Source organism: Erinaceus europaeus, chromosome 14, assembly GCF_950295315.1.
Source record: "Erinaceus europaeus chromosome 14, mEriEur2.1, whole genome shotgun sequence".
Classification (NCBI taxonomy): domain Eukaryota; kingdom Metazoa; phylum Chordata; class Mammalia; order Eulipotyphla; family Erinaceidae; genus Erinaceus; species Erinaceus europaeus.
The window spans coordinates 41,929,254-41,956,555 of record NC_080175.1 but is presented as its reverse complement, the minus strand read 5'-3'; the positions used below and the strand labels follow the sequence as shown (position 1 = coordinate 41,956,555).

General features: G+C 55.1%; 2 protein-coding genes and 1 long non-coding RNA gene across 15 annotated transcripts in view; 2 read left to right on the top strand and 1 right to left on the bottom strand.

Moving 5' to 3' along the window:
• CCM2 (CCM2 scaffold protein) overlaps positions 1-16,630 on the top strand; it is a 70,136-nt gene extending 53,506 nt beyond the window's left edge. For 8 of the 10 annotated variants that reach the window (XM_060171583.1, XM_060171578.1, XM_060171584.1 and 5 more), the window contains 8 exons: positions 2,231-2,314; positions 2,684-2,867; positions 7,254-7,390; positions 8,124-8,259; positions 14,012-14,144; positions 14,327-14,456; positions 14,767-14,905; positions 16,138-16,630. In XM_060171583.1, the coding sequence (XP_060027566.1) occupies positions 2,231-2,314; positions 2,684-2,867; positions 7,254-7,390; positions 8,124-8,259; positions 14,012-14,144; positions 14,327-14,456; positions 14,767-14,905; positions 16,138-16,424 (1,230 nt within the window). In that variant the 3' untranslated portion in view covers positions 16,425-16,630. The remainder of the gene's footprint in view (positions 1-2,230; positions 2,315-2,683; positions 2,868-7,253; positions 7,391-8,123; positions 8,260-14,011; positions 14,145-14,326; positions 14,457-14,766; positions 14,906-16,137) is intronic. The other 2 variants (XM_060171579.1, XM_060171586.1) reach the window with 2 other exon arrangements.
• Positions 1-27,293, top strand: part of LOC132532783 (uncharacterized) — a 92,265-nt gene extending 64,972 nt beyond the window's left edge. The window contains exons 2-3 of the long non-coding RNA XR_009544707.1: positions 25,881-26,388; positions 26,755-27,293. This is a non-coding gene — a long non-coding RNA (uncharacterized LOC132532783). The remainder of the gene's footprint in view (positions 1-25,880; positions 26,389-26,754) is intronic.
• NACAD (NAC alpha domain containing) lies at positions 17,804-25,211 on the bottom strand. Of its 4 annotated transcripts, none has more exons than XM_060171576.1 (8): positions 24,470-25,211; positions 19,300-23,286; positions 19,109-19,221; positions 18,947-19,027; positions 18,698-18,844; positions 18,474-18,620; positions 18,271-18,393; positions 17,804-18,188 (listed from the first exon to the last, which is right to left on the bottom strand). In XM_060171576.1, the coding sequence occupies exons 1-8, from the start codon at positions 24,534-24,536 to the stop codon at positions 18,174-18,176; spliced, it is 4,680 nt and encodes a 1,559-aa protein (XP_060027559.1). In that variant the 5' UTR covers positions 24,537-25,211; the 3' UTR covers positions 17,804-18,173. The 4 variants fall into 4 exon arrangements, with proteins under 4 accessions (XP_060027559.1, XP_060027557.1, XP_060027558.1 ...); XM_060171574.1 differs by having other exon boundaries at positions 18,698-19,027; positions 19,300-20,119; positions 20,159-23,286; XM_060171575.1 differs by having other exon boundaries at positions 18,698-19,027; positions 19,300-20,935; positions 21,014-23,286.
• Positions 27,294-27,302: the final 9 nt, after the last annotated feature.

Genomic DNA, 27,302 nt, shown 5'->3' with positions numbered 1-27,302 from the left:
TTCATTAAAAATAGAGAAGAAAGAAAGAAAGAAGCAGAGAGTTAGTGACAGACCACAGCACCAGAGCTTCCTTCGATGTGGTGGGGACTGGGCTCAAACCTGGGTTGTGCACAGGACAAAGCAGCGTGCACTGTTCAAGTGAGCTATTTCACCGGCTCCTCCCTCCCTCCTTCCCTTCCTTCCAATTTTTTTGGTAGTGGTGGGGCTTGTGCATGTATGTGGCCCCAGACCACTTTTTCATTTACATATGTAGAGAGACACCACAAATGAGAAGCTTTCCTCCAGCGCAGTGGTATTCATTCCCATGCATTGTACTGGGGGTTCGAACTTGGGGTTCATGCATGGCAAAGCAGGCAACTTCCCAGTTGCACTAGCTCACCAGCCTTTGTTACGGATAGTTTTAAATGTTCTCATGACTGAGAGGTGGCACAGTGACTAAGGCACTGGACTTTCAAGCACAAGGTCTTGACTGTGATCCCTGGCATCACATGTGCTACAGTGTAGCTCTGGCCTCCTTAGCTCAGGAGCTGAATGGAGTGTGTCTTTCTCTTTTCCTGTCTCTAAGCTGTATGTGTTGGTTGAGGTGCCGTCACTCACAAGTAATGGTACTACTTCCAAGTTCACAGTCTCCTCACTGGGTTCTTGTCTGTTCTTGTTGGGCTCAGATTCTACCTAAACTTTACTGGACTGGTGTTTTTGTTTGTTTTTTAAGGTGGTTCCTACCTCTTATTAGTGATGTAAGAAGGGTTTACAAGATTACTATGCCCACAAGGGCATAGTACAGCACTCACCATCAAAGTTCTGCTCCCCTCCCCCACATAGTCTCCATGGTTCTTATCAGTGGCTTTTCCCTTCTTTTTCTTCAGGTCTACATTCATCTGCTTCAAGTCTCTAGCCTCCACAAATTAGCAAAGCTATCTGGGAGTTCTCTTTAATCTATTTACTTATTTTGCTAGGCATATATCAGTTCCAGTTCCATCCATTTTTGTCCCAAAGGACAAAGATCACCTTTTTGAGGGTAGAATAATATTCCATGGAGTATATATCCCATAACTTCTTTATCCAGTCATCTGTCAATGAGCATCTAGGCTGCTTCTACTGTGGCTATTGTGAAAAATGCAGCTATGAACACAGGGTTGCATATGTCTCTTTGAATTCGTGTTTGGGTGGCCTTTGGATAAAGAACTAAGAGTGGTATCACTGGATCATAAGGTAATTTCATTTTTATTTTTTATTTATTTAGTTATTTTACCAGAGCACTGCTCAGCTCTGGCTTAATGGTGGTGTTGGGGATTGAACTTGGGACTTTGGAGCCTCAGGCATGAGTCTCTTTGCATACCCATTATGTTATCTACCCCCTCCTCTTTTTTTTTTTTTAAAAGATTTTTATTTACTTATTAATGAGAAAGATAAGAGAGAGAGAGAGAGAAAGAACCAGACATCACTCTGGTACATGTGCTGCCAGGGATTGAACTCAAGACCTCATGCTTGAGAGTCTAGTGCCTTGGCCACTGCATCACCTCCCGGACCATGCCCTTCTCCTTTTTATTTAAGGGCTGTGCATACAGTCCTCCAAAGAGGTTGCACCAGTTTGCATTCCAACTAGCCATGCAGCAGAGCCCATTTTTCTCCACATACTTGCCAACCCCTGTCATCTGTTTTTTTTTTTTTTTTTTGCCTCTAGTGTTATTGCTGGGTCTCAGTGCCTGCACCATGAATCCACTGCTCCTGGAGGCCATTTTTTTCCCCTTTTGTTGCCCTTGTTGTTATAGCCTTGTTGTGGTTATTGTTGTTGTTGTTGATGTTGTTGGACAGGACAGAGAGAAATAGAGAGAGGAGGGGAAGACAGAGGGGGAGAGAAAGAGAGACACCTGCAGACCTGCTTCACCGCCTGTGAAGTGACTCCCCTGCAGGTGGGGAGCCAGGGGCTCGAACCGGAATTCTTAACGCCGGTTCTTGCACTTTGCGCCACTTGCGCCCAACCCGCTGCATTACTGCCCGACCCTCCATCTCCTGTTTTGAGGTTACTGTCATACAGCAGAGCGTGTAGGGGCCCCCAGCACACAGAGATTGCTCTGCCAACCCTGAATTCACTTGGAGGAGGCTGTGCTGTGGCCAGAGTGAGGCCGTCGGGCCTGGTGATGGGACTGTGCTAGACTTTGCTCTGTACAGGTCCCAGTAGTGGCTGCAGGCCTCCTCTTCCTCACAGCTCCTCCTCCCTCTCTTTCAGTACTTAGGTCAGTTAACGTCCATCCCCGGATACCTGAATCCCTCCAGTAGGACAGAAATCCTGCACTTCATAGACAATGCCAAGGTAACCCTCCTGCCCTGCCCCGCACCTCCCCAGCCCCACCTCTGACCTGTGGGTTCTGCCCCTGGGCTGTCCAGCTCTCTTTAGTGAAGGACATGCTCAGCTCTCTCTAAAACTGACCTCAGTCTCTGGATTTGCACCTTGTCATTTGGGGTTGTTTCCGAAAGTCACACTTTCAGAGCTATTCCAGACCACCTGCTGGAGGTCTGAGTCCCTAAGTGGTTTGAGGAGACACCCTGCCTGCCACGTGATGTGGACACAGTTTTGTCCATAGAGTGACTGGGGTTGGCCCTCACAGCAGGGGGATGCTCCCAGGTCCCCAGGGTTCCCCCAGCTACGGTCCTGTGCCTCTGACATCCTGGCTCCTTGCAGAGAGCCCACCAGCTCCCTGCACACTTGACCCAGGAGCATGACGCTGTCATCAGCCTGTCTGCCTACAACATCAAGCTGGCCTGGAGGGATGGGGAGGACACCATCCTCAGGGTCCCCATCCACGACATCGCTGCCGTGTCCTATGTGCGTGACGACGGCTCCCACCTGGTGGTCCTGAAGACAGGTGAGTGGGCCACAACTTGGTCTTTTTCTGCTTCTCTTTAGGGATTTTATTAATGAGAGGGGGAGAGAGCATACCAGAGCAATACTCTGGCACACTTAATGCCAGGAGTTGAACTTGGGCCCTTATGCTTGAGGGTCCAGAGATACCAGCTCTGGGCACACTGTGCCTCTGTCTTGAGGTGTGGAATTCTCGACAGTGTGTGGATGGTATAGGCATCCATGGGCCTGCTGAGCTGCCCCTGGTGCTCTGAGGTCACTGGTCTTGGCCAGAGGGGGCAGTGGTCCAGCAGGTAGCTGAGGACAGATGCTGTGGATAGGGAGGGTGTGTCAGTGGTTCAGCTCTGCCGTTGGCTGCCTGGTCTTGCCCACACACACTGGAGACCAGATGGGCGGGGTGCTGAGAGGGTTCAAGCTCTCATTCTTCTCCAATGGGGTGTGGGGGGGGGGGGGAAGCTTCACAAATGGCGAAGCAGTACTGCAGGTCTCTCTCTCTCTCTCTCTGTGTCTCTCTCTCTTTCCCTTCTCTCTCTCTCTCTCTCTCTCTCTCCCCCCCTCTCAATTTCTGTCTCTTGTCAGGGGAAAAAAGAAAAGGAATAATTGGCCACTGGGAGTAGTGAATTTCTTGTTCGGGTACCGAGCCCCAGCAGTGACGCTGGTGGCAATTAAAAAAACAAAACGACAAAACAGGGTGGGGGAGAGAACAAGAGATTCTTGTTACTGAGGCTCTGCAGTCCCAGGTTCAATCCCTGTCACAATTAGAAGCCAGAACTGATCAGGACTCGGGGGAAACCTGTCATCAGCTGTCCCCCTACCCACTGCTCTCACCTGGTGGTGACAGTGCCGGACCACCCAGACAGGCACCTCTAGGCCCAAACAACCTCCCACCTCCCGTGGGGGAGAGCTGCTGTGCTGGCTGACTCTGGCTCCCTTGCGCTCCACAGCGGTAGAACTCGGTTGCCCCCTGAGCCCATCATCCAGGGCCAGTGGTTGGGTGTAAGCAGGCAGAGAGAGCCTCCTGGACCAGGTAGTGCTGGGAGGAGGGAGAGAGGTTTTTCTGCAAGAAGCTGGCAGTTCACGGCCGATCTGGGGGCTTGCTTTATTTATTTATTGGATGGAGACAGAAATTGAGAGAAAAGGGGAAGAGAGAGAAAGAGAGGGAGGGGGGAGGGACATCCCTGGATCCCTGTAGACCTGCTTCACTGCAAAGCTTTTCCCCCTGCAGGTGGGGATTGCTGGCTTGAACCCAGGGCTTTGCACATTATAAATGTGCACTCACTTAGGTGCACCACCACCTGGCCCTTGATCTGGGGGCTTCTCCCTCTTCCCCCATCCTTCCACCAGGGCTATTGCTGGGGCTCAGTGACTACATAACTCCATTGCTTCTGGTGGCTTTTTTTATTTTGGATAGAGGGTGAGAGAGACAGATAGGGAAAGACAGAGAGAAGAAGAAACACTTGAAATACTGCACCACCACTCATGATGCTTTCCCCCGCAGGTGGGGATGGGGGCTTGAACCGTTGGCCTTGTGCATGGTAATGTGTGTATTCTACCAAGTCTGCACCATCTTACCCCTTTATGACTTTATTCATGTTACTTTCAGTAAATGGAGCAAGAGGGCTGTTTTCTCCTTCTATAGATGGATTAGCTGGGAGCAGAGAGGTTAAGTGGCCCTGAAAGTCCCCAGCTGGTAGGTGGCATGACTGTCATACTTTGGGACTTAGCTTCATTGCCACTTCCCTCCACTGCTGCCTAGAACATTGGTGACACCTTTGCCCCTGCTAAGTGGTGGGGAACTTCCCAAAAGAAGCCTGAAGTGCTGGGCATCTTTAGGGGCAAAATAGTATGGAGGAGAATGAGTTTTTAAAAAATATTTATTTATATATTCCCTTTTGTTGCCCTTGTTGTTTTATTGTCGTAGTTATAATTGCTGTCGCTGTTGTTGGGTATGACAGAGAGAAATGGAGAGAGGAGGGAGAGACAGAGAGGGGAAGAGGAAGAGAGACACCTGCAGACCTGCTTCACCGCCTGTGAAACGAACCCACTGCAGGTGGGGAACTGAGGGCTCGAACCAGGATCCTTATGCTGGTCCTTGGCTTTCCACAACCTGCACTTAACTCGCTGTGCTACCGTCCGACTCCCAAGAATGAGTTTTTACTGGGTAGTGCAGGTCTTTTAAGCTGAGGAAGGGGGTGGACCCCTTACTTTCTTGTGATGCAGGATTTTTCTCAGTGTTAGAATAAAAATATGCAACAGATGTCTTGTTTCAAAATGTATATCTTTGCTTTATAAATTTTTTTGATGGATTATTTTGAAAGAGACATCATGACATCTTCAATATTTCAGCACATATTTCTGAAAAGCAGGGACATTATTAAGAATTCTTGGATACCATCTGAGGTAACATTTATTTTTTTCAAACTGTGAGATAATGGGACCTATGTGGTGTTTTAGCCAGTAGAGCATACACAGTATCATGCACAAGGATCTGGGTTCAAACTCCCTGGTCCCCAACTTCCAGGGGGGAGCTTCATGAGCAGTGGAGCAGTGCTTCAGGTGTCTCTGTTCTCTAGCTCTGTTTGCTTTCTGTGTCTCTCTGTTTTTCACCCTCTATCAAAATAGAAAGAGGAAAGGAAAAAAAAAAAAGACTCCTGGGAGTGGTAGAGTTAAGCAGGCACTGAGCCCCAATGATAGCCTTGGTGGCAAAAAAAAAAAAAGAAAAAGAAAAAGAAAAAGAAAAAAAAATGTTAAAGAATGAGCCCCATAGGAGAATCTTTGCAAAATCAGATGAAAACCAGGAGCCAGGTTGGGGAGATAGCATAGTAGTCATCTGAGGTCCCAGGTTCAATCCCCAGCATTAGCATAAGCTCTGGAAAAAAAAAAAGGATGCTGGTGGTGGGGGAAGCCTAGAATTTGATTTAAAGGACTAAAGTGAATCCTTGCCTTCATCATTTTTCAAAAAGATTTATTTATTTATTTAAATATATATATTTTAAAGGCTTTATTTATTTATTAGTTATTTATTAGTGAGAAAGAGAGGAGGAAAGAGAAAGAACCGGACATCACTCTGGCACATGTGCTGCCGGAGATCGAACTCAGGACCCCATACTTGAAAGTCCAAAGCCATGTCACTGCGCCACCTACTGGACCACTAAAGATTTATTTATGAGAGAGAGAGAGAGAGAGAGAGGAGAGGGAGAGAGAGGGAGAGAGAGAATGCGCACCACTCTGGCCCATCCATGCCTGGGTCACACTGGGACAGTGCAGCCCCATGGGCTCACTGTGGCTTCTTGGTGCTCAGTCCCCATGCTGGGACCACCCACCCAGTGCTTTGTGCTGGGTCCCTGCTCCTTCAGAAACTGCCCTGAGGTGGGGCCATGCTTCCTCCCCTGGGTCCCCATGAGTCTTGTTGTGTCCAAGAAGCTGGTGGGTAGAGGGCCAGGGCCTCTCATAGTCTAGAACCCTCTGTTTCAGTTTCCCTGTCTCCTTTCAGCATTGTATTCACAGTCCATTGCGTATGAACAGTGTTTTTGTGTTGGGTCAGGAGTTACTGAAGGGTCAGCACAGTGTTTCTGCAAGACTCTCATGCCCAGGGCTTCAAGGTCCCAGGTTCAGTTGCTAGCATCACCATAAATTAGAGCTGAGCAGTGCTCTGGTTAAAAATAAGTAAGTCGGGAGTTGGGTGGTAGCACAGCGGGTTAAGTGCCCGTGGTGCAAAGCCCAAGGACCTGCGTAAGGATCCCGGTTCAAAGGTGGCCCCCAGCTCCCCACCTGCAGAGGGTCGCTTCACAGGTGGTGAAGCAGGTCTGCAGGTGTCTTATCTTTCTCCCTCTCTGTCTTCCCCTCCTCTCTCCATTTCTCTCTGTCCTATCCAACAACGACGACATCAATAACAACAATAACTACAACAATAAAAACAATAAGGGCAACAAAAGGGAATAAATAAATTTTTTTTTAAAAAAAGTAAGTCTAGGAGAAAAAGAAAAAAAAGAAAATAAGGGGGCGGGCCAGGCAGTGGTGCTCCTAGTTTAGCACACAGATTACAGAACACAAGGCTCTGGGTTTAAGCCCCTGACCCCACCTGTAGGGGAAAAGCTTCATGAGTGGTGAAGTAGGGCTGTAGGTATCTCTTTGTTTCTTTCTTTCTCTTTTCCCTTCCCCTCTCAATTTCTCTCCATCTCTGTCCAATAATAAATAAATAATAAATAAACAAGGAAGAAGTTATTGAATATTGGCAAGTTTAGTGTGTCAGTACCTTTGGCAAAGATGCCAGTAGGCCAGGTCAGGTGTTGTTGCATAGAGAGTGTGGGGGAGGGGTGCACCTGCTCTCCACCTTAGCCAGGTGAGGACCTCCCACACCTTCCCTAACCTGCTGCCTCTGACTCCTCAGCCCAGGACCCTGGTATCTCCCCCAGCCAGAGCCTGTGTGCAGAAAGTTCCAGAGGCCTCACCTCAGGCTCCCTGTCAGAGAGCGGAGTGGGGCCTGTGGAGGCGTGCTGCCTGGTGATCCTGGCCACGGAGACCAAGGTGAGGAGTGGGGGGTTGGTCCACCCCTAGACAACTCAGTACCACCCACACCACCTTGAGGCCCCAGCCCTGCCCACAGCTTAACCCGACTGCTGTAGTCTGCCCCAGGCTTGCCTGCCCCAGCACCGAGCCCCCTCTGAGTCTGGGGTCTCCCATGGCTTGCCTGCTTGGCAAGAGGGCTGTGAGCTGCACCCCAACTGTGTCCCACAGGAAAGGGGACACGCTTGCAGATTCCTGGGGCCCATAAGTGAGGGCTTAAGCTCTCCTCAGTCACCCAAACCTTGGGTGTATTCAGCCCTTGGGCAAGGCCCTTGGTACCTTCTGCTGAGCAGGGCGCATCCTCTTAGTTGGCTCAACCCCCTCCCCCCCATCTGACCATGCTGGAGCCCCCACCAGACAGTGCTCCATGCCCCTGCGGACAGAGTATCCCAGAATTGTTCTGTATGCAGCGCATGTACAAAGTCACCTGCAGGTGTTAGTGAGCTGTCCATGTCGGCTGACTGTATAGGTGCTGTCTCTTTCCTGCCCCTTTTCTGGATACTCAGGCCAGGCCTATGGAAAGTAGAGGTCACACCTGGGCTTCCCTGATATCTGGAAGGGCTCCTGGCTGAAGGCTGGCCACCTTATGGCCCCCCAGGGGCAGTGGGTGGCAGAGGACACTTGGTCCTGGTGTTTGTTCACACGGGAGGCCCCAGGTGCTACTGAGGAAGGCACAGCTTTGTCCTCTGGGCAGGTTGCTGCAGAAGAGTTGTGCTCTCTGCTTGGGCAAGTCTTCCAGATCGTCTATACAGAGTCCACCATCGACTTCCTGGACAGAGCCATATTCGACGGGGCCTCCACACCCACCCACCAGCTGTCCCTTCACAGTGGTAGGTGGAGCTGGAGGGTGGGCTGTAAGGGCATGGGGGCTGGCTCCCTCCTGTAGGAGGCATTCATGAGCACAGAGGCCTAATGGCCTGCGTAGCTGGGGGCTGTGAGTACTTCCTGCAGCCGCGGGAAGTAGTGGACTAAATCGCCTCTTGGAGCTGAAGTCTCCTCAGGTGAACAGGGAGTTTGGTCCTTGGGCATCTGGTGAGTCTGGGGGCCGAGAGTGGGTGTGGGGACCTCCCATTCAGAACCCAGATGCCTCCTGCTCTGTGTGAGAGCCCCTTCTAGGGTAGAGAAGCTGGCTGTGGGGGGAGCAAAGGCACCTCATTGGCCATACAGCCTGACACCCCTGCCTCCTGCCCTGGCATGTTCCACCCCACTTCTGCACAGAGCCCACAATTACTGACTCTTCCAGACATAGAATTGGGGTGTGTGTGTGTGTGTGTGTGTATCACCTAAACATGTGATTTCACTGCTCTGGGCACTTGTCCATTCAGATGGAGAGACAGAGGGTAGAGATGCCACAGCTCCAGAGCTGCTTCTGGTGCTACATCTGCCACCGTTGTGCCAGGGCTCAAACTGGGCACTCACCAGACTCAGCTAGTTCTTTGGCCCTAGCATCTCTTTTAATTAAAAAAAATATTAGTTTTTGTTCACTTTCTGGATAGAGACAGATAAACTGAGAGGGGAGGGGGAGCTAGGGAGAGAGACACTTGTAGAACTGCCTCACCGTTTGTGAAGCTTTCCCCTGCCAGTGAGGACCAGGTTCTTGAACTTAGATCCTTGCTCATGGTAACATGTGTGTTCTACCAAGTGCTCCACCTCTTGGCCATAGCAACTCCTTTTAAAATCCCTAGTTCAGGGGGCTGAGTGGTGGTACATCCAGTAGAGTGCACACATCATCATGTGCAAGGACTCTGCTTGAAGCCCCCAGCCCCCAGTCCCCATCTGCATGGGGGACGCTTCTAGTGGTGAAGCAGAGCTGCAGGTGTCTCCCTCCATCTCTCTTTCTCCCTTCCCTCTCAGTTTGTCTGTCTCTATCCAAAATAAATACCAAGAAGAAAAAAAATCCTGAGGCCAGGTGGTGGTACACCTGTAGGAGGGAAACTTCACAAGTGAAGCAGTGCTGCAGATGTCTCTTTTCCTCTCTACCTCTCTTATTTCCCCATACGATCTCAATTTATCTGTCTCTATCAAAAAGTAAATAAAATATTTAAACAAAAACCCCTACTTCATTGAGGATTCTTGCCTCTGCAAGTCAGATGCAGAGAAGGATTCCGGGCATGGCCATGGCTGCCAGTGCCCCCCTCCTTGTCTAGAGCTGGGCCCCAACCTGTGGCCCCTCCCTAGAGCTCCCACAGCCAGGGACAGGCGAAGCTGGGGTGTGTGCCAGACAGGGCCTGCACTCCTGGCTGTGTCAGCAGAAGTGAGTGCTGGGGTTTTGGAGCCAGGCCTGGGGCTGGGGGCCAGAGGCACTTTTTTTTATATTTTATTTTATTTTATTTTATTTTATTTTATTTTATTTTTGTCTCCAGGGTTATCTCTGGGGCTCGGTGTCTGCACTGTGAATCCACTGCTCCTGGAGGCTATTTTTTCCCTTTTGTTGCCCATCATTGTTGTTATTATTGTTGTTGTTATCGTTGTCATTGTTATTGGATAGGATAGAGAAATCGAGAGAGGATGGGAAAACGGGGAGAGAAAGATAGACACCTGCAGACCTGCTTCACTGCTTGTGAAGCGCCTCCTCCCCCCTGTAGGTGGGGAGCCAGGGCTTGAACAGGGATCCTTACCCCGGTCCATGTGCTTTGCACTATGTGCGCCAAACCCACTGTGCTACAGTGGGTAGCATGTGGTTCACCAGTTATTTATTTATTTATTTATTTAACCCAGAGCACTGCTCAGCTTTAACTTCTGGTGGTGCTATGTTTTGAATCTGGGACCTCAGAGCCCATTAAGCTGTTCACCCCTGCCTGCCCACCCCGATACAGTTATAATTAAACACTGGAAGGCTGGGAAGATAGACTAATGGTTGTGCCAAAAGCCTTTCATGCCTGAGGCACCAAAGGACTGAGGTTCAATCCCCAGCACCACCATATGCTGAGCAGCACTTTGGTAACAGATAGATAGATAGATAAAGTACATACATCCTAAAAACACTGGACTCTAGGGCCTGGGAGACCAGTTCAGTGAAAATCCCAGGCATTCAGTCTCTGGCTCCACATTTCAGCACCACGGACAGCACGAAGGGTGCTCCGTGGATGGTGGGGCACTATTTCCCAGCCTAGAACTAGAGAACTAGAACTACAGAATTAAAAAAAAAATTCAGGGTAGGGAGACAGCTCAGCAATGTTACACATGAGGGGTTTCCTAGTACCACATAAAAAGCAAAAACAAAATACTTCGTTGTGGTGTGAGTGCTTTGGCCCTTGCACTAAAATTCTCAGTAGTGTTTTTTTTTTCCTCTTCACTATTTTATTTTAATGAGAGATACAGAGAAAGACAGAGATAAACACCAGAGCCTAGCTCAGCTCTGGCTGATGGTGGTGCTGGGGATTGAACCTGGGAGCTTAGAGCCTCAAGCATGAAAGTCTTTTACATAACCATTATGCTGTCTTCTTAGCAAATGTCCACATTTCAAAGGGCATCTTTGAGTTTTTTTTTTTAATTAAAAATATTTTTTCTTAATTGCCACCAGGATTATTGCTGGAACCTGGTGCTTGCAAGTTGAGTCTATCATTCCTAACAGCCATTGATAGGACAGAGAAAAATTCAGAGGGGCAGGAAGATAGATAGATAGATAGATAGATAAGATAGATAGATAGGAGAGTCAGGCAGTAGTGCAGCGGGTTAAGCGCAGGTGATGGTGCAAAGCACAAGGACCAGTGGAAGGATCCCAGTTTGAGCCCCTGGCTCCCCACCTGCAGGGGAGTCACTTCACAGGCGGTGAAGCAGGTCTGTAGGTGTCTTTCTCTCTCCCTCTCTGCCTTCCCTTCCTCTCTCCATTTTCTCTCTGTCCTATCCAACAGCGATGACATCAATAACAATAATGATAACTACAACAATAAAACAACAAGAGCAACAAAAGGGAATAAATAAATAAATACTTTAAAAAAGATAGATAGACCTGCAGTACTTGCTTCACCACTTGGAAAGCTTCTCCCCTGCATGTGGGGAGTAGGGCCTTGAACCTGGGTCCTTGCACTTAGTAATATATGTACTTAACCAGTGCACACTGCCAGGGCTCCTCCTGAATGAGTCTTTTAAATTAATATTTATTCATTTTTATTACTTTTATTGTTCTTTACCAGAGCACTCACTGCTTAGCTCTGACTTATGCTGGTACAGGGTATTGAGCCTGGGACCCCAGAACCTCAGACATCCGAGTCTCTGCATCAGCATTACGCCATCTACCCTACCCCAAGTCTCTGCATCAGCATTACGCCATCTACCCTACCCCAAGTCTCTGCATCAGCATTACGCCATCTACCCTACCCCAAGTCTCTGCATCAGCATTACACCATCTACCCTACCCCAAGTCTCTGCATCAGCATTACACCATCTACCCTACCCCTAGTCTCTGCATCAGCATTACGCCATCTACCCTACCCCAAGTCTCTGCATCAGCATTACGCCATCTACCCTACCCCTAGTCTCTGCATCAGCATTACGCCATCTACCCTACCCCTAGTCTCTGCATCAGCATTACGCCATCTACCCTACCCCTAGTCTCTGCATCAGCATTACGCCATCTACCCTACCCCTAGTCTCTGCATCAGCATTACGCCATCTACCCTACCCCAAGTCTCTGCATCAGCATTACGCCATCTACCCTACCCCAAGTCTCTGCATCAGCATTACGCCATCTACCCTACCCCAAGTCTCTGCATCAGCATTACGCCATCTACCCTACCCCAAGTCTCTGCATCAGCATTACGCCATCTACCCTACCCCAAGTCTCTGCATCAGCATTACGCCATCTACCCTACCCCAAGTCTCTGCATCAGCATTACGCCATCTACCCTACCCCAAGTCTCTGCATCAGCATTACACCATCTACCCTACCCCTAGTCTCTGCATCAGCATTACGCCATCTACCCTACCCCAAGTCTCTGCATCAGCATTACGCCATCTACCCTACCCCAAGTCTCTGCATCAGCATTACGCCATCTACCCTACCCCAAGTCTCTGCATCAGCATTACGCCATCTACCCTACCCCAAGTCTCTGCATCAGCATTACGCCATCTACCCTACCCCTAGTCTCTGCATCAGCATTACGCCATCTACCCTACCCCAAGTCTCTGCATCAGCATTACGCCATCTACCCTACCCCAAGTCTTAAAAGAGTGAACACACCCTGCATGTGATGGAAACCTTATGGGGTAGGGTTCTTCCTGCCCCCACCCCACCATGTACTCCTTGCCACTCGGGCTTTCTTGGGGCCTGTGCACACATACTCAAACATGCATGCACGTACTTGCTCACACAACTCTGGCACACACACTGAACTTCCTGCCTAGGACTAGCTTTCAGTGCTCTGCTGCAGGTGGCCAGAACCCTGCAGCGTCAGTTGCACACCTGTCACCTCCCAGGGGCCCTCAGTCAGTGTGTACATGGGCCTCAAGTTCTGTGTCCAAGATCTGGCAAGGCCTGTGCTTCTGGGAACTCTAGGGTACAGCCATTCCCTCTTCCTTCCGGGTGCTGGGGACCCTTCCTCCACCTCCACTGCTACCCCCAGCATCTCCCCCATAGCTCCCTTGGCCCCCTGACTCCCATTTACTTTAAAAGACCTGTGGTCATTGGGCTCCCTGTTTTGTTGATACACACAGAGAGACACATGCACACTGCTGTCATCATATGTAGTGCCTGGACTCAAACTCATGGCTGTGAGTGTGCACACTGTTGCTCAGCTTCCTCCTGGGCCCCACTTTCCCTTAATTTTTTTTTTTTTTGGCCTCCAGGGTTATTGCTGGGGCTCAGGGCCTGTACCATGAATCTACTGCTCCTGGAGGCCATTTTTTCCCCCTTTTGTTGCCCTTGTGGTTATTATTGTTGTTGTTGATGCCATTTGTGTTGGATAGGACAGAGAGAAATGGAGAGAGGAGGGGGAAGACAGGGGGAGAGAAAGATAGACACCTGTAGACCTGTTTCACTGCCTGTGAAGCGTCTCCCCTGCAGGAGGGGAGCTGGGGGCTCAAACAGGGATCCTTGCTCTGGTCCTTGCGCTTTGTGCCTCGTGTGCTTAAACCACTGCGCTACTGCCCGACCCCCAGTTTCCCTTAATTTTAAGGTTAGCTAGGAGCCACCTCCACCCCCACCCCCCTTCTGCGTAGTCACAGATTCGGGAGTTTAGAAGTTGGAACTCTTCCCTGCAAACTTAATACCATCTGAACTGCTGTCTCTCCATGCCTACTCTGTCTCATTTGCTGGCTCCAGGACATCCTTCCCTCTTCCCCTCTCTGTTCCTCTGTGGTTTGTGTCACATGGAGCTTATACATTTGCTCAGAGTCTCCTGAGTCACTACTTATCGCCACCCTCTGCTGCCCCAAGCTCTTGCTGCCACCTTTTGTGCCCAGCTGGGGCTAAAGGTGCCTGTTCCCTCTCATGATGCCTGCGTTTCACAGCATGTGACATGGAGTCAGCTGCACGGGCTGTCCCCCAGCACCACCTCTGAATGGGGGTGAGCCCAGCCATAGCTAGGTCCTCTTAGACACTGGCAAAATGTCCTTGATTAGCCCTGGCTGTCCCCCCTCCAGCTACTTTAGTTTCCTGGCCACTGAGATGTCCTCCCCAGCCCAGCTCAGGTCTCTCCCTGCTCTCTACACCCCCAGATGACTCTTCCTCCAAGGTGGACGTGAAGGAGCCCTATGAGACGGAGGTCGGCCCTTTGTGAGTATCCTGGGGAGCACTGCAGTCCCCTCCCTGTCCAGTCCAGCCAGCGGCTTCCCTGAGGCTATATAGGCCTAGACCCTGCTGCTGGACCCTTGCTGGGCCCCGTGCCCTGGCTCTTTCTATGGCAGCCCCTCCTCTTGTCCTAACTCTGCCCCAGTTCACTGCCCCTGTCCCCACAGCGCCTTCCCTGAGTGCGCGCGTGCAGGTGGCGTGTCACCTCTCCCCTTCTGCCTGCCGCACACCAAGGCAGCTAGCGAGAGCGAGCTGAGCGCCACGGCCGCCGAGCTGCTTCAGGACTACATGCTGACGGTACGGGTGCTTGCGGGGCGCTCTGGCTGCCCACTTTCTTATGGGGGCACTGATGGGGCGCTCTGGCCATCTGGGGATCTTATGGGGGCGCTCTAACTGCCTGGGCTCTTATGGGGTGCTCTGACCACCTGGGGCTTGTATAGAGGCTCTCTGACCTCTCACGGTCTCACGGGATGCTCTGGCCTCCAGGGCTGGGCCACAGGTGGGTGGTGACAATGTTTGCTGCCCCTCACTCTTCTGTCCCTGGGTTGCACCCGGTTTGCTGGGCCATGCCCCTCCCTCCTGGACCTACCCATGTGCTCTCCCACAGCTGCGCACCAAGCTGTCGTCGCTAGAGATCCAGCAGTTCGCAGCGCTGCTGCATGAGTACCGCGATGGGGCGTCAGTGCATGAGTTCTGCATCAATCTGCGGCAGCTCTACGGGGACAGCCGCAAGTTCCTGCTGCTGGGTGAGTCCTGCTGCGGGTGCGGCCAGGACTGGTCTTAGGGCCTGAGGGGGTAGGGAGCTCACCTGGTAGAGTGCTCACTGTACAGTGCTCTACAGACTCGGATTTGAGACCCTGGCTCCACATAGGAGTACCACGCACAGGGGAACCTTCACAAATTGTGCTGGCTCTCTGTCTCCTATCCTCTCATCCTCTATCTAGAAAAAAACTAAAGGAAGTCTATCTAAAGTAGTGGAATCTTGCAGGTGCAAAGTCCCAGCAGCAAAAAACATAAGGGAAATAAATAAATAAATAAATATAAAAGGAATGGGGGAAGGCAGTAAACAGCTCATTTGAATAGTGTGCCTTTTGTATGCAAAACCCAGATTGGAGCCTAAGCGCCAGGGCAATGTAGGGAACTTGCTCACATTGTGCCCACACTCTTCTTCTCTGCTTGTCTCTAAAAGAAAAAGGAAAGGGGCTCTAGACAGATGCACCATCAGCACAGGGCTCAGCCCATTCTGGTTGGTTATTCCCACTCACCACATGGGGGTCAGGACCGAGAAGCCACCGGTCACTGGTGTGTGCAGGGGTGTTCTTTAGAATGGGTGCCTTTCCAGGGTGATCTGACTGAGTAGGGGTATGCTGACTGTAGAATAGAAGGAACAGCTGCCGAGGCCCTGGGGCTCAGGACAGCAAGCTTGTGGGAGATGCTGGGCCTCACATCTGCTGTTCACAGCTCGAGGAGGGTGCCTAGCCTCAACTGCCACCCTCCTCCCACTCACAGGGGGAGCCAGACATGCTGATACCCCTTCCCCCCCAGTCTTAAGTCCAAAAACCCAGACCCTCCACTCAGACATTCCTTTTGTGTTGCTCTCAGACAGAGGGGCTTCTCTTTCCACATAATGAACCCCCCCCCCCCCAAGGGATGGGAAGACAACTAAGTCCTGGGGGCTCATCATTGGGAGCCCAGCCTGTCCTCCCACTTGGAAACTGCAGTGGGGTGTCCTCAGTGTCCCGGACCCCTGAGGGAAGTGACCATGGCTGAGTCTGGTGTGTGTTGGTGGGGGTGGGGACGGCCCATGGAATAGACCCTATCCAGGAGCTGGGGGCGTTGGCTGGAGACCCAGGTGTGAGGGCTACTGAGTGTCCCACCTGTGCAGTGGTGTGGGGGTTGGTTACTGCGGCAGTGCTGGGCACAGCTGGGTGGGGTCCCTGAGCTCTGGGCAAGCAGTTCAGGCATGCTGTGTCCACAGGCCTGCGGCCCTTCATCCCTGAAAAGGACAGCCAGCACTTCGAGAACTTCCTGGAGACCATCGGGGTGAAGGATGGCCGAGGCATCATCACTGACAGCTTCGGCAGGTACCGGCGGGCCATGAGCTCCACCTCCACCTCCACCTCCACCTCCAATGGGAACCGGGCGGCGAGCAGCTCCGACGACCAGTCAGCACCCTCGGAGGGGGACGAGTGGGACCGCATGATCTCAGACATCAGCAATGACATTGAGGCACTGGGCTGCAGCATGGACCAGGACTCAGCCTGACGGGGACTTGCCCTCCCCCCACCCCCTTTTGGCCTACTGGTCAGGAGCTGCGGATGCAGGGACACCCACTGTGAAGGAGCTTGGGGGGGGGGCACACCTCGCCCACATATGCCCCTCTCTGCCAGGGGCTCCGGCCTGAGGTCGGTTTTGCACACGTTCTGACTCAGACTCAGACTTTCCAAGAAGTTTGCTGCAATGTGAATTCATTTACTCTCTGGCTGCCACATGTGTTTCCGACGCAGTGAGTGTGTGTGGGAGCAGCCAGAATGCTGGGGTGGGGGTGACGGGCTGGGTGGCTTTAGTAGTGGCCATAGTGACAGCCTGCTCTGGGCTTTTGCTTACTTAGCTTGTAGGGCCCTGGGGGGTAGGGGTGGAGGTTGTGACAGTAGCAGTGTCTCAGGTGTGGGGGCTTGGCCACCCCTGGCCTTGAAGTGTGTGGGCTGCCCTCTACCCCAGGCCCCGTTCCCAGGTCCTATCCCAACTTGGGTGGTGTCAGAGCTGACCCTGGGCCCCAGCCCCCTGCACTATGGTGCTATCAAACTTGGGGTTCTGGTCTTGGGGAGGCTGGTGGGGACATCAGGATCCTTCCGTACCCCACCCACCCCTGCCCTTTGGTCCTTGGTCCCCAGGGTGAGGCTGGCAGCTTGGTGGTCTGGAGACTGCTGCTTTGCAGCAAGACAGCTTAGCTTCAGGACCCCCATTATCCTAATGTGGTCTCTGTCCTTCTAGGAGATCCTTGGTACTACCTGTAAGAAGCCACTGGCTGGAGTGGGGCAAGTGGGGAGAGTGCTGGGCCAAGCAGGGCCTTCTGTGCCCCACACTCCCCCCGCACTTGGTCCCATGAGGTGGAGGGTCCCAGCCTTGGGAACCACCTGGTAGCTGCAATCTGAGATGAAGGTGTCTGAGGGAGCCCACCCTGGTGTTCTCTAGGGGACACCTGGAAGGGCCCGGTCAGCCATGGACTTGGAGCTACCTATCCTGAGTTGCCATGGGGCCACTGCCTGTCCAAGTGAGGCTGGGTGTCCTGTGGGCTGTCAGAACTGCTCCAGGGCCTTACCCATGTGTCCCCCCACCTCACATGCCCAGACTTCGTCCTGGGACTGGTCCTGCTCTGCTGGTCCCTGAACTTTGGAGAAGAGAGATGGAGGGTGGGGTTGGTCACAGCAGAGCTAGGTGCTGTGAGGGGGTTGTGCGTGGCACATTAGGCAAGAGGACAGGGCTTCAAGTCCTAGTCCCCACCTGCATCGTAGTAGTGGAACAGTGCTGCAGGCGTCTCTCCTCCCTCCTCCCTCTCTTTTACCCTCTTAGTGAAAAGGAAAAAAGGAGGGAGGGAGGAAGGACTTGTGCAGGCACCAAGTCCCAGTGACAACCCACATAGCCATGATAACAATAATAGTTATTATTATAATAAGTAGTTTGGGGTACTGTCTGCATGTCCTCCTAAGCAGGTGGCTTCTCCAGCCCTAGTTATCCTGAGCCCACTCCTGGGCCCACAAGTGGCCAAGCAACTGCATCCACAGGATGGATCCCTTGTCCTGGATTCAGATACCACAGCTCGACGGGGCTCAAAGATGGCTGCCCTCAGGGACATAGGGAGGGCCCACCCTATCCCTGGGGGCTTGGGTCGCTTCCACATCCTGTCTTGTCTTGTGGATAGCCTGCAGAAACAGCAGGGCAGGCAGGCAGGCAGCTGGCTGACACCTTTCACTGAGCAGCAGGGCCAGGGTGAGGGGCAGCGCCCACCTGAGGCTACATGGTCAGCTCCTGTGGGGACACAGACCTGCAGGTCAGGGGGTGGGACCAGGAATGGGGGTCAGCCAGACCTGGGGGGCGGGCACCCACTCACCATGATGGCATTGACGATGTCACTCTGGTTATCTCTCAGGGCCCGCACGGCCTTGGCCCGAGACACACTGGCCTGTGCCATCACTAGCTCAATGTCACGCAGCTCCAGCCCGGCCTCATCCACCTGCAGACAGAGCTCAGAGGGGGCATCCAGCCATCCCCCCTGCCTGGGGCCCCGCCACCCACTACCCTGCCAGGCCTTACCTTCTCCTCCTCCTCATCTTCCTCCTCCTCACACTCATGCCCTACCCAGGGCCCTGGCGTGGACTCAGGGACCAGGCTTGAGGGCTCTGCAGGCACCTTGAATTTCTCAGCTGCAGCTCGGTGTGCTTGCTGGGACAGGTCCTCGATCTGCAGCCCCAAGCGCAGCGGTCAGCAGGGCCTCTGCGGCCCCAGTCCCCCAGCCCTACCTACCCACCTGGCTGTACCTTGGCCTCCCCAAACACTACATAGGTGTCTGAGGCTGGGCTCTTGAAGACATCAGGCTTGCTGATGACAAACAGGATGTTCTTGGACTTCTGGATGGTGATTCTGGTTACGCCTTGGATCTGCCGCAGGCCCAGCTTGGACATGGCCTGGGGGCATGGAGCGTCAGTAGGCCCATGGGAACCCTCCACCTGCCCACTTGTTTCGGGTGCCACAGGAGCCCTCAGCTGCCACCCAGCCCTCCTGCCTACCTTGCGGGCCTTCTTCTCACTGCGGCTCTGCTTTGCTTTGGCCATGGTCTCCTCGCTGATGCCACTGCTGCCTGCTGGGGCCTGGGGAAGGGTGGTGACTTAGCACCCCAGGGTGGGTGGAGTGAGGGCCCCAGAACCACACCTACCCTCTGGACTGGGCACCTGGGATGGGCACCGTGCCGTCTGTGAGCCCGATAGATCCTGCTCCTCCAGCTCTGCTGATGAGTCCCCATGGCTGTCTGAGTGCTGGCCTGAGGCTGGGGCCTGTGGGGAGTCTGGGCATGGGGGTATGAGTGGGAGCATGCCCTCCCTGTCCCCCTAACCCCCCCACCCATGTCCCCACAAGCCCTCACCTTCCTCCAGGCTGTCCTCATCCAGTTGCTGCGTGGCAGAGGGCCTGCAAGGGCTGGCTGGGCTCTGGGGCCCAGAGCCAGGAGGCACTTGACGGGCTGAGATGCGAGGGGCTGAGTCTTTGGCATGGGGGTCCCCCAGGGAGGCCGTCTTGAGGCTGAGGAGCGGGGGGGTAGGGGGGATGTTGCCCTGTGGCCTGGCCCTGGGGGACCTCGAGGTTCCTGAGGAGGCGGCTTTAGTCTGCTGGGCCCCTGCCCCAAGTGAGCCCTGGGGCTCCTCACCCTCCAAGTCTTCCTGGGGGCTCTGGCAAACTGGGGGTGCAGGGGGCATTTTGGGGGGCAGGGCTGCTCCTGTGGGGACCCCAGGAGCAGAGAGCTGTGGGCTATCTGGGGGCAGTGGTGGGGAGAGGCTGAGGCGCTTGGGTGCATCCTGGGCCCCCTTTGTGCAGCCTGGGTCTAGCAAAGGCCCCGGATTCTGGGTGGGCAGTGGAGATGGGGGGGCAGTCTCACTTGGGCAGCCCTTGCTTAATGTGGGAATAGCCCTGAGTGGCTCTGGGGAGGGATATGGGCAAGTCTCAGAGGTGGCTGCTTCAGGAAGCCTGGGCCCCAGGGTGGCCTTGTCCTTTGCTGGGCTGGGGTGCTGTGCCTGCCTGACTGCATGGGGGCCCTCTGGTTGAGGGTCAGGGGGTTCTTTTGGGCTGCTGACCTCGGGCTGGGGGGCTGGGGGGTTTTCTAGGCTGCTGATCTCTGGGTGGGGGGTAGGGGTCTCCTCTGGGCTGCTGACTTCAGGGTGAGGGGTAGGGGTTTCCTCTGGGCTGCAGACCTCAGAGTGAGGGGTAGGGGTTTCCTCTGGGTTGCTGACCTCAGGGTGGGGGGCTGGGGGGTTCTCTAGGCTGCTGATCTCTGGGTGGGGGGTAGGGGTCTCCTCTGGGCTGCTGACCTCAGGGTGAGGGGTAGGGGTTTCCTCTGGGCTGCAGACCTCAGAGTGAGGGGTAGGGGTTTCCTCTGGGTTGCTGACCTCAGGGTGGGGGGCTGGGGGGTTCTCTAGGCTGCTGACCTCAGGGTTGGGGGTAGGGGTCTCCTCTAGGTTGCTGACCCCAGCATAGGGGGCTGCGGGGTTCTCTAGGCTGCTGACCTTAGGGCAGAGGGTAGGGGTCTCCTCTGGGCTGCTGACCTCAGGGTGAGGGGTAGGGTTCTCCTCTGGGCTGCTGACCTCAGGGTGAGGGGTAGGGGTTTCTTCTAGGCTGCTGACCTCAGGGTGGGGGGCTGGGGGTTTCTCTAGGCTGCTGACGTTAGGGTGGGGGGTAGGGGTCTCCTCTGGGTTGCTGACATCAGAGTGAGGGGTAGGGGTTTCCTCTGGGCTGCTGACCTCAGGGTGAGGGGTAGGGTTCTCCTCTGGGCTGCTGACCTCAGGGTGAGGGGTAGGGGTTTCTTCTAGGCTGCTGACCTCAGGGTGGGGGGCTGGGGGTTTCTCTAGGCTGCTGACGTTAGGGCGGGGGATAGGGGTCTCTGGGCTGCTGACCTCAGGGTGGGCGGTAGGGGTCTCCTCTGGGTTGCTGACATCAGAGAGAGGGGTAGGGGTTTCCTCTGGGCTACTGACCTCAGGGTGAGGGGTAGGGGTCTCCTCTGGGCTGCTGACCTCAGGGCGAGGGGTAGGGGTTTCTTCTAGGCTGCTGATCTCAGGGTGGGGGGCTGGGGGGTTCTCTAGGCTGCTGACGTTAGGGCGGGGGGTTGGGGTCTCCTCTGGGCTGCTGACCTCAGGGTGAGGGGTAGGGGTCTCCTCTGGGATGCTGACATCAGAGTGAGGAGTAGGGGTTTCCTCTAGGCTGCTGACCTTAGGGTGGGGAGTAGGGGTCTCCTCTAGGCTGCTGACCTCAGGGTGGGGGATAGGGGTCACATCTGGGTTGCTGACCTCAGGGTGGGGGGTAGGATGTGCCTTTGGGCTGCAGCTCTGGGGCTCATCCCTGGCACTCTGGGTCAGGGGCTGTAGGATTGCCCAGCCCTGGCTCTCGGCTCCTGGGGCCTGCTTTGAGTGGGGCTCAGCTCCATTGCCATCACCTCCGGGTACCTGGATGGTAGGGCAGGCTTCCTGCTTGGGCGCCAGCAGACCCCAGGCTACTTCCTGCTCACCAGAGGCAGGCTCGGGGGGCCCTTCAGCTCCCCCTGAGGCCCCTGGTTTGTTTGCCTCTGCAGCCAACTCTGGGTCACCTGGTTGAGCCTGGTCCAGCGCCAGAGACTGCAAGCCTCCTCCGGCACAGACTTCAGCCCGCTCTATGGGTTCTCCTCTGGGATCCTCAGCCCCTGCTTCTTCTTGTGCGACCAGAGGGGCTGCAAGCTGGGACCCTGAGGTGCAGCCTGTGTCTCTCTGTGAGGCTGCAGTGGAAGGTTCCTCTAGGGGTGTGGCCCTGGCAGCCTGGAGTCCCATGAGGTCTATCTTTCCCAGCAGGGGCTCAGGCCCTGTGCATGCTTCTGCCTTCGGGTCCTCTGGAAAATCCAGGTCTGGCTTGAAGCACACTTCTTCCAGTTTTGTCCGAGACCCCTGGCCTAATAGGGTCTGAAGTACAGCTGTGGCTTCAGGCTTGGGTCCCCCAGCTGGACCTGTCTCTTCCTTCCAGGCCTGAGGGATCACTTCAGGGAGGCTTGGGGCTTCCTGGGAGCTCTCGGGGGCCTCAGCAGCAGTGGGGTCCACCTTGGTTACCTTTGCACTGGGCTCAGGACTCTCAGGGGTGCAGCTGGGTGCCCCCTGACCCAGGCCCAGGCCCCAGGCTGAGGCCTCCCCGCAGCTGTTGGGAAGTAGGCTGGTTGGCTGGGCGTGGGGCTCCCCACTGTACAGCCTCTCATCATCTGCGCCTGTGTAGGAGGCAGAGGCAGAGTCAGGGTCTGAGGAGGCAGCCGAGGCATCATCCCGGAAGGCGAAGGCCTCGTCCATGCCCTCAGTGATGGACAGGTCTGATAGCGACTGCAGGGAAGAGGCAAAGGTGCTATCGTCCTCGCCCTCCCCAGCTAGGTCTCCTCCAACAGGGCGGCTGTCCTCCTGCCCACCCTCCCCCTCCTCTTCTTCCTCCCCCTCCTCTTCTTCCTCCTCCTCCTCTTCTTCCTCCTCCTCCTCTTCTTCCTCCTGCTCTGGGTGCCGTGGAGTCACCTCTACAGTGTCCACTTGGAAGATAAGGCTGCCCTGGAAGGGCAGGAGGGCAGCGGGGATCATGGGGTCATTAGCCAAGAAGTCCAGGTCAAAGAAGTGGCCCTCCTGGCTCCAGGAGGAGCTGCTGTCGGCTGAGAGGCTAGAGTCAGGGGAGGGAGTGCTCCGAGGCCCATCGGCAGACAGCTCCCACTCCTCTGCCACGGACCCTGTGGGTGAGAAGCCCCACCCTGAGGGCATGTCCAGCCCTTCAGCTGGGGCCAGCAGGCTCAGCGAGCAGGATGGGGAGGAGGTCCAGCTGTCCCCATCTGCTGTGAAGTAGGAGCCGGAGGGTGAAGTAGGAGGGGAATCCTGGGCCTCCCCATGGGGGCCTGGGAGTGGGGTGGGCTGGGCCTCAGAGGGCGTGGAGGGAGGTGTAAAATAGGAGTCCGGCTCCAGGGCTGGGAAAGGCACAGGAGAGGCACCCTGAGAATATAACTCAGGGGGCAAGCTCAGGTTAGAGGGGCCCCCCTCCTGGTCCCTGAGCTCGGCCAGGGCTGCCTTGGCTGGTCTGGAGACCCAGTGCGTCTCCTCGCCCATCACAATCCGGGGCTCCAGGGTGGCCGCCAGAAGACCCTCAGCAGGCAGGATCTGAGGGGCCCTTGGGCTGGGCACAGCCTCTGCAGGGCCTGCCCAGGCCAGGGGAGTGCTGCCCGGCCCTGTGTCCCAGCTGGCTCCCTCAGGAGGAGGCCGGGTGCCTGGCTTGCTGGGGAGGAAGGCAAGAGCCAGGGGGCTGGGCCTGGGGGCCAGGATGCAGTGCTCCAGTGGGTCTCCTCTTAGGGTCGTGGCTGCAGCTGCATCGCAGGACATGTCTGCAGAGAGAGAAGGGATGAGGTGGACCCTTGGCCAGCCCTGCCCCTCTGCCTCAGGCACTGCACACAAGGTTGGGGGTGCCCGGAGTGGCTGGGGAGGGAGTGATGGGTCTGAGGAAGTTCCTATGCTGGCAGCTGGGAGCAGCAGGGCAAGGGTTCTGGGTGCAGCTAGTTGGTCCAGTTGGAGCTCACGACTGCCGTGGGTCCACCATCGGGGTCTTTGGAGTGCTGGGCTTGGCAGGAGGCACCCTGCATGACTCCAGGGGCCAGGAGGGCTGGGGCTGCAGCTCACACTCTCCTCCAAGAATCTCCCTTGCTGCCTCCCAGGCTGGCACAGCACCCCTCTCTGGAGGGAACCTGGCGGCCACAGTGAGTTGCAAGCAGGAGGAGCACCTCTAGGCTAGGCAGGGTCAGCCGGCCAGGAAGCATGTGGTGGTGCTGTCCTGCCCCAGGGGACACCCTGTGCCTCTGGGTGCTATGGAAGCAGCAGGTAAGTGTCCTCTGGGGCTGGTGGGGTTCAAGGCAGGACTTGCATTGGCCCAAAACAGTCTGGGGCACATGGCTGGGGTGCTGAGGGGAGCCAGAAGGTTCCAAGAAAGGGGTTCTCCTGGGTCCACAGGGGCAAGCGGCCTCAGTAGGTGGGCACTGAGGAGGATGGGGTGGAGCTCAGCTGAAGGTTACACAGGTCTCCCGGACTTGCTCAAGGTCACCCACTGGCCTGAGACCCTGTTACTGGACCTCAGAGGAAGGCCACCTCCGGGCACATCCCGGGTCACCGCCCAGGACTCCTCAGCATAGCAAGGTGCCCTTGGGCCTGCAGGAGCCAGCTGGGCGAATTCTCCCCGGCAGGGCAGAGCCCAAACCCCAGCTGGCACCTGCTGACCCAACTCGGCCGCTGCTCCCCAGAGCGGCCGGTCAGGCGCCCCTTACACCCTCCTCCCGCTCCCGCCCGGATCGGCCGCAGCAGAGCCGGCACGCCCGGCGGGGGCAGCGCGTGCACAGACAATGGACGCGGGGATGCGGCACAGGCCGCGCAAGCTCCCTCTCGGCCCTGCAAGCGCCCCGCCCGGCTTCTCCGCTGTGGGGCCGGGGTTCAGGAGCAGGAAGAGCGGAGTGCCGCGGGGACCTGGGAACTCACGGAACGGGGTGCAGGGGACATAAGGGGCGCGGGGGGCGGCCTCACCTGTGCGGGGCCCCGGACCTCCCGCCTCCGGCAGCAGCAGCTCTGCGCGGGCAGCTTCCCCGGGCATGGCCTAGCCGTGCGTCTGTGCCTCGCTCTCCGCCTGTCCGCACGTCTGTCCACTAGAGCCTGCGTGGCCACCGCCCCTCGGCCGGGGCTGGGAGGGGGAGGGGCGGGGGGCGGGGTGGGGTCAGCGGTGACGTCACGCCCCGCCTGCCAGGCGCCCCCAGTGAGCGTGCGCAGGCGCCACCAGCACCGCAGCTAAGGGAAGAGGGCGGCGACCTTGTCCCCACCAAAGCCCGCGTGGCTGGCGCCCTCCCCACTTTGCCTGCCGCAGGCCTCCCATTAAAGAAAGAAGCCGCGGCAAACCCACTGGCACGCTGCCCCCTAAAGGCAAGCCAGCGAGAGACGGGGGGCGTTGCCAGAGCTAGAGGTGCAGGGTCAGGAGTTGGTGGTGGGGGGTACCAGGGTGGCTTTACACTTCCCCGCCCTGGCCAGCCCAGCCGGTTTTGGGCCCAGGCCTCCATCCCAGAGGCCAATGGAGCCGCAGCTCCGCTCTGATTGGCTGATCTGTGCACTCCCGTCTCCGTGGCAACCGCCTCCCATCTCCCTGGCAACTGAGGATGGAGCGGCCTGAGCTCAGCAGGGAAGGTATCCTAGCTGCTTGGTGCTCTGCCCCAACCCTGAGGCCGGGCAGTACTGGGGAAGGGTGCAAGCTTTGTGTCCGATCACCACCGGGATTGGGACCTCTCTCTTGCCCCTACTCTAGCCCTTCTGCATTACCCTGTGCCAGGCACCAGGATACAGATCAAAGAAGCATTGTCACCATTCCAGAATCAGACAGGGCATCAGAGTAGCCATTGTTGGCGGATGGCGGGGGAGGTGACTTTTTGGATCCAAGCCACCTCTCTAGTTCAGGGTTCAGCTCCTGCCTACTGGGCGTCTCTCTACACAGGCACCAACCCACCACACTCAGACCCGTGCCCTGCATTCTCTGCCTCCCTTAGCTTGGTGGGGGACACTTTTCCCCTTAACATCTGCCTCCATCCTCATCTCCCAACCATTTCTCAGTACTTCCTCCTGTGGCCCTGCTCCTGCCAACTTGTCTGAATTCAACTCCTACTGCTTTTCCAGCTGATGCCCACCTGGGCAACACAAGCAGTTCCAGAAACTAAGTTTCTCAGTGGAACCCAAGGGGCTTCCAGTCTGGAAAAGCTGGCACAGAATGACCGATACAGAAAAAAGGTATTTCTTTCCTTTTTTAGCATTTTATTTATTTTGGATAGTGACAGAAAAGTTGAGGGAAGGGGGAGAGGGATATACCTGCAGGACCAGAGACTTGAACCTGGGTCTTTTTTATTTCATTAATTAAAAAAAAATTTATTAATGAGAAAGATAGAAGGGAAAGAACCAGGTACATGTGCTGCTGGGGAATGAACTCAGGACCTCATGCATGACTGAGGTGGTTGTGGTGGTGGGGGTAAAAGTCCCAAAGAAACAAGTAGGACTTACTTGAAATCCACAAGAGGTTAGCAAAAGAGATCAACAATGTAAGCAACTAGATACTGTTCGCTGCAGATTCAATGTCTGGGTAGTAAAGGTGTTGGTTCTCTCTGAACCAATCTACAAGTTTAATGAAATTCCTATTATAGTAATCCCAGTTTGTTTTTCTGTGGACATAAATTTGCTCTCACATTCACAGGGCAAAGCAATGCAATTAGAGGAGGAAATTAGAGCCCTCAGTGGATTGGAGATGGAAACATAAAACTCTGACACTAAGAACCATTAGCCATTAGGGAGGTGGCAGGCATTAGGGAGCAGACTGGTCATGATGGGTATGGACAGGATCTGGGCAGGGAGTGGAGGAGTGAGGATGAAAAAGGGGCTCTGGAAACATTCAGCAGTTTAAGAAACTCCAGGGGGTTGGGCGGTGGCGCAGTGGGTTAAGCGCATGTGGCGCAAAGCGCAGGGACCAGCGTAGGGATCCCGGTTCAAGCCCCTGGCTCCCCACCTACAGGGGAGTCGCTTCACAGGCGGTGAAGCAGGTCTGCAGGTGTCTATCTTTCTCTCCCCTTCTCTGTCTTCCCCTCCTCTCTCCATTTCTCTCTGTCCTATCCAACAACGAATTGCGTCAACAACGGCAATAATAATAACCACAATGAAGCTACAACAAGGGCAACAAAAGGGGGGAAAAAATGGCCTCCTGGAGCGGTGGATTCATGGTGCAGGCACCGAGCCCAGCAATAACCCTGGAGGAGGAAAAAAAAAAAAAAAAGAAACTCCAGCAGAGACTTCTTATGATCCAGCTACCGTTCACTGCTCAGTGCTCACTGTTGGACATTTATCCAGAGGAAATGAAAAGGTCCCCACAAAAACCTGTATACTGGGCTAAGCTGTGAGTTTAACCACAAATTTAACAAGGAACGAGTGGAGAAATGACCTGCATGGTACACCAAGCACTGTGCCAGTGTCCTAACACAACATTGTGCCATGATGCTGTGGTTGAGAACCTGGGAGGAGGGCACAAGGGCTCTAGCTGCATCATCCTGCCTGGGCTCACAGGACTGTTTCAGAAGCTGTCTCTGCCTTTCTCCTCCATGTGTGAGGAACCCCCACCCCACCCCCACCCCCAGCATGGTAGAGGAAGTCCTGAAGCTGTTTGGACAACAGAAGTCAGGAGTGGCTGGAGGCTGACCAGTGTTCCTGTGGGATGGGCAGGATGGTCTGGGAGAGGTCTCCAGCATATCAGCCCAGTGGTACCGGCTTCTGCCCCAGCGACCCGTTCTTGTGCTACCTGCCAGCACAGACTGTAGGGATACCTCCAGTTTCCCAAGAC